The following is a 6,395-nucleotide window of genomic DNA, read 5'->3' on the forward strand; positions in this document are numbered from 1 at the left end:
TGCAAAGATATATGTGTATTTGTCATTATAACTATAACTATATATATATCACAATAACTGTAACTGTTAATATAACTGTAAGTATAACTGTGACTGTCACTATAACTGTAACTGCAAAGATATATGTGTATCTGTCTTTATAACTGTAATTATATCTGTCACAATAACTGTAACTGTCAATGTAACTGTAACTATACCTTTCAGTATAACTGTAACTAACAATAACTGTAATTGTCACTAAAACTGTAACTCTCACTATAACTGTAACTATAACTGTCACTATAATTGTAACTATACCTGGTCAACAGTATGCGAGGCCAGGTAAGACATAATTCAGAAAAACTTCTCACACACAACAGTGAAAACCTCTCTCACACACAAGTGAGAAGGTATGCTCTCACACACACATATGAAAACCTCTCACACTGACCTCCCATACAACAGTTACAGTCCAGTGAGACATTGGAAAGTCTCAGAAAGTAATCACTGGGTTGAAATTCAGATTCAAAGCGACTATCGCATTCACATGTAGATTTATCTCTAAACCGAGAGACTGCCATCAATTACAATGTATTATACAAGTAAATACACACAGGTTTAAAGGACAATAAACAAAATATATTTCAATAAGACAAGATGCAAGACAAATATAAAAGTCTTCAACATCCAATCAAAGGATTGGAAGCTTCATAAACCAGTAGAAACATTTCCCTGCTCAGAATTGTTTTATTTTGTGATGAACAGCTCTCCTGACTGCTGAATAAAGAGGTTTCGTCACATCATGGACAATATAACCACTAGGGAACAACCCCCCATCTGGAACCAGAGAGACAGAAGAGACTCAGTTCAGATTCAGGCAGTCCAACACATGACGTCTCATCAGCTCAACATGTTTCTGCACGCCAACACTAAATAAATCATGACTGTGAGGTTCCTGACAATCCCACATCAAAGACCAGATGTTATTTGTTGCTCTCTATGAAGCCGCACTCATTCCTCCAGACAAAATAAAGACACAACCAGAACCATCCCCAAATAATGCCTCTGATCGCTGCTAACAGCAGAATCATCAAGTCTGTGACGTCAGTGTATTGCAACAACAGAACAGATTAGAGCTTAGGTTCTACAGAACCATGGGATTCAGCAGTGGATCTGCTTAGCACAGCTGCCAGACCAGTCAGTGTTCTGTTGTGCCTCAGGAGATCCTTCGGTTTTGTTCTTGTGAACAGGAACAATCAGCTGGCCTCTGTCCAGCTGACAGAACCTCATACTTTGTTCCAGAGGATGTGATTTCCCTCCTTCCCCCTCCCCACCAGCCATCTCGCACATCAACTAGGAAAAGGAAGCAGAAAGAATACAAGTCTGACGTCATGACAACACAAGCTGAGACTGGGTGGAGATGTTTGTGAAGACAACCTCACATCTACAGCTGCCAGAAATAGGTACAAAATACAGTAACTGCTCACATGTGGGAGGTGACAGGAAGCCAAGATGAAACCTGATGAATCCAATCAGTTACTTAGACGACAAGCTTGATTTAGAGACGTAAAAACCTGGATGACTATTAATGTTCTGCTTTTAAACTCTAAAAAGACAGATGATGTGATTTTTGGACCTGAGCATCTTAGGAACAAGCTTTGCAACCTTTCACTTCCTCTGGATGGCATAATGTTGTCCAGTTCTAAAGCAAACAACCTTGATGTTATTTTTGATCAGGGTGTCATTTAACCTCCTTATTACCAGGGACGCTTTTTTTCCCCACCTGAACAATATCACTAAAATTAGAAAAATCTTGTCCAAAAATGATGCAGAAAAACTGCTCTATGCATTTATCATTTCTACATTGGACTGTTGAAATTATTTATTATGTGGGGGGTCCAAAAAACTCTAAAAAAAATCTTCTGTTAATCCAAAACACTGCTGCTAGAGTTCTGATGAGAGTTAGAAGGAGAGGTCGAATTTCTCCAGTTTTAGCTTCTCTCCAATAGCTCCCTGACACATTCAAAATGGAATTTAAAATCTTATATCTACTTTTCCTTAAATCCCCACCTTATTGTGGTGGGAAGTTTGTGCCTGAATGGTTGCAGCAGCTGTCTGGGACAATTGCCCCTGGTAGTGTCTCCAAAGGCAGATTGGTCCTAGGTGACAGGCCAGACAAAGAGTGATTCCCAAAACTCATATGGACTGAAAACAACAAGGAGTTCAGTGTCACTTGCCTGGACGTCAGCTAAAAGACCCCATCCTGGGGCCAGACTTAGGGGAGGTGCTCGTCAATGAGCACCTAAAGACTGGGTCTCTACCCATGGGGCCCAGTCGGGCTCAACCCCAAGGAGCAACATGGGTTTGCCTTCATGTGGGCCCACAACCTGTAGGAGAGGCCATACGAGTCAGGTGCCTAGTGCCATGGGTGGTAGCAAAAGGTGGATGGTGTTCTGACACTGGCTTATCAAAGATGGCTCTAGGGACATAGAATGCCTCCTCTCTCACAGGGAAGGAGCTTGAGCTTGTGCATGAGGTTGCGAAGTACCAACTAGATATAGTTGGGCTCACTTCAATGCACAGTGTGGGCTCTGGAACCAATTTTATTGAGAGGAACTGGACCTTATTCCACTTTGGAGTTGCCCATGGTGAGAAACGCTAAACTAGTGTGCGTCTACTTTTAGCTCCCCGCTTGGTGCCTGTGTGTTGGAGTTTTCCCCGGTAGATGAGAGGATAGCTTCCCTGCACCTTCAGGTGGGGTGTGTGTGTATCTGACAGTTGTTTGTACCAATGCGCCAAACAGCAGTTCAGAGTACAGGATCTTATTGGAGTCCTTAGTGGTGCTGGAAGGTGCGGGTGCTGGAAAGTGCTCCAGCTGGGGATTCCTTTATTCTGCTGGGGGATTTCAAAATAAAACTACAATAAAACTGACTTTTTTCTCTCTCCGTATATGTCATTTTTGGACAACTTTGAGCTTTACATCTTGTCTGTAGCTCATCCCCGAATTTCCATTTCTTCTGATTTTAAAGCATTTCTGTTACTTTGTCCTTCACTGAGAGAAGCCATTTCTTCCACCTGTTTACTGGAACTGTACATCAACTGATGAAACACTGGGCTAACAAACACTTACACATGATAAATCATTCCTGCGTCCTTGTCGGCAGAGGGTGATGAAAACAGGGGTCAAATCTGCATCACATTAGCGGTCTGTCACAAGGTTTTCTTCCGTCCTCTTCAACTTCTGTCTCAAACCAAACTAAACAGGTGTGTTCTCAGGTGACTCAGCACAAAGAAAAAAAGATAATTTCAGCTTAGGTTGGTTAAAATCCATGACATGTAGCCCATCCTGACAACCAAACATGATCTTCAGAAGGAAAGATTAAAATCTGAAAGTAGCAGAATGATTAAAAAAAAAACTTGTGCTTTCAAAAGTAGGTGTTGATGATTTGGAAAACAACACAAAAAATGCAGGTAGTAAAGACCCAGCCTTCCTTGAAGGAATGCATATTTCCACAACCATTGATGCCTGAGTTCTAGAGTAAAATTATGACAAGAAATGATGGTGTTGTTGCAACATCATACACAATATGATATATGCTGTGAATTTTAGTTCAGTATCTGTAAGTTTCAGAGAGTCATCCATCCATCCATCCATCCATTATCTTTACCCGCTTATTCCATTTTGGGTCACGGGGGTCGCCGGTGCCCATGTCCAGCAATCACTGTGCGAGGGGCGGGGTACACCCTGGACATCTGCAGCCAGTTTCTTAGGATCCACTGTGGGATGGACCTTTTACAAGAAATCCTTCCTGCCTACAGCCATCAGCATCTATAACATTTCTTAATGAAATGAGGATAACGAGTTACTACAACAAATGATTTCCCTTTGGGATTAATAAAGTATTTTTGAATTGAATTGACAGGTCGCAAGTCCATCACAGGGACACATAGAGACAAACTAGGCAAACAATCATTCATTCGCTCACTCACACCTAGGAACAATTTAGAGTTACTAATCAGCCTAACATGCATGTTTTTGATCTTTGGGAGGAAACCGGAGTACCCGGAGAAAACCCACGCATGCACGGAGAGAACATGCAAACTCCACCCAGAAAGGCCCCTGGACCGGGGTTTGAACCAAGGACCTGCTCGCTGAGAGGCAGCAGCTCTACCAGTTGCGCCACCGTGCTGCCCGGTCCCAGTTACATCTAACAATAAAATGTAAAAGAAAAACAGTAATAAGATCTACAATATGAACTAAGAAAAACGTTTAAAAAATGCACTAAGAGCATAAACAATACGCCAAATATTTTCATTGGTTTATAGCCACTTTTGGGTTTTTAAAACTGAACTGACTCCAACAGTTGTAGACGCACACCCATTGACTTTCTGAACATTTCATTTAGCAGAGCAGATATTAGAAAAATTGTGCAAATTGTAATACCAGCACCAAACTTGATATGATGATTTTTTTCAGGTTTTTGTCTAATCTGCCTGATTCTCAAAGTCTGACATCCGGGTACTTTTTTTTCTCTTGTTTTTTTTTTTTTTTTTTTTTTTCCTCCCTTTTGTTCATTCGTTTTTTCTCTTTGTCCTTTATTTCTCTATTTTCCCTTTTTACCCCTCCATCATCATTACCCAACATCCGAGTACTTGGTCACATAAACACGTAGAAGGTGGCTGACATATTGGTTTGGGGGAAAGCTGACAAAATAGTAAGAAGTTGCTATGTGAATGGCTGCACGTCTAACAAGAAAAAACATATAAACATAAAAATGTATTTTTCAATTTGCAAGTCTGAGAAGCGGAAAATGGAAATCTGCTGTAGGCACACTTTGGTCACTGCATAGTATGCGCACGTCTATTGGGGGTTCTGTTCTGTTCAAATTAGTGTGAATTGACAGTCTTCATTTTGTCAATTTTGAGAAACTTTACAACTGTAAATTATTAGAAAATAAGGCTTACATGGACCCTTGTGCATAGGTAAACACATCTTTTTAATTCAACTTGGGCAACACCGTCGGGTCATTTAGTCACGTTTCCACTGGGAGTTTAACCAGGTGTTAATATCCTTTTGACATTCTGTAACATGTACTTTAAGGAATATATGAGACAAAAAATAAACTATAAGTCATTCATTTATCTATCAGTTTCCCAGTTGCCAGCCATCAAAGATATAAAGAGTAAAATAAAAAATTTAAATTAAAATATATCCTGTGGTTAATGGCATATTTCGTTAACAGACAGACAAATGGACCAAAAGAAGACAACACTATAAATCTAGACAAATACTGAGGTAAAATGAAAAATGTCCACAGTTTTATTGTAAACGTATCATCTCTGATTCATTCAAACTCAGTTTCCACGGAAACAGTCTTCATAACCCCCCCCACCCCACCCACCCCCCAACACTCAATAACCCCCCACCCCCGGCTACGGTGCAGTGGAGGCGATGCAGCGACAGAGAACACTATCTAGTGGCACATTAACCTACTTCACTGCCAGAACGTTACCCGGATGAAGGACTACGGAGGTGGGGGGTATGAGGTAATAGGACAGGAGGACATTTGTCCAAAGAGACAGAATCCAAAGGACAAAACAGAGGAGACAAGAAACACCTAAATGAAACTGACGTAAACCTATGAGAGAAGAAATGCTGTTGTCTTCATCATGTTCATTTTGCTCATCCCTCTGCACTTTTCCTCAGTGGTCCTGATGAGAGGAAGACCCCTGCCTGTATCCCACCTCGATCCCCCCCCATCACCACCACAATCTAAGACAAGCTGGCTTCTCTGGAGAAGCTCTGATTGAAGTGACCTTCCTGCTGGAGAAAAGCATGCTAGCTGTGTGGTGACTCACCGATGTGTGTGATGACACACTGCACTCGCTGCAGCAGCTCCTGGACCGACATCTCGTCCTCCCTCAGCCAGCACAGCATCTCAGGGTGTGGGGAGCATCCACCCGTCTGATTCCTTGCTGCCTCCGCTGCCACGCCTCCTGTCGTCACCTAGCCCTCCCCCTCCTTTTGCCTCTATAATCTAATTTCCTCCAACCAGGTTTTCTTCTGTTTTCCCTCTTCCTCTATCACAGTCCCTTCTTATTTTCAGTTTAAAACAGATCTATCTGCCATTAGCTCCTGATCCTACCCTTAAAAATGGACGATGACAACAATGCCACACCCAGCTGGAGAACAAAACAAAAGAGCTTCTTTCAGCTCACACATATAAGGTTTAGTAAAAACCAAGCATCAGATAAAATGAGTACTCAGCCAGGACTGAATCAGATAATAAAAGCTGAGAACAAAGAAATCACGTTGTCATGGAGTCGATTAGAAAATGGAAAAAAATACAAAAATCTAAAGTCCAAAATCACCCAGAGTTTAAAATCTATCCATCATCCAGCCATATCCTTTTATC

The 6,395-nt window shown here is 41.5% G+C and overlaps 1 protein-coding gene across 1 annotated transcript in view; it reads right to left on the reverse strand.

Moving 5' to 3' along the window:
- Positions 1-5,912, reverse strand: part of mcf2l2 (MCF.2 cell line derived transforming sequence-like 2) — a 66,225-nt gene extending 60,313 nt beyond the window's left edge. The window contains exon 1 of the mRNA XM_037674266.1: positions 5,839-5,912. Coding sequence (XP_037530194.1) covers positions 5,839-5,890 — 52 coding nt within the window. The 5' untranslated portion in view covers positions 5,891-5,912. The remainder of the gene's footprint in view (positions 1-5,838) is intronic.
- Between the last annotated feature and the right edge of the window lie 483 nt (positions 5,913-6,395).

This window comes from Nematolebias whitei, chromosome 3 (assembly GCF_014905685.2).
Source record: "Nematolebias whitei isolate Nwh7 chromosome 3, NemWhi1, whole genome shotgun sequence".
Taxonomy (NCBI): Eukaryota; Metazoa; Chordata; class Actinopteri; order Cyprinodontiformes; family Rivulidae; genus Nematolebias; species Nematolebias whitei.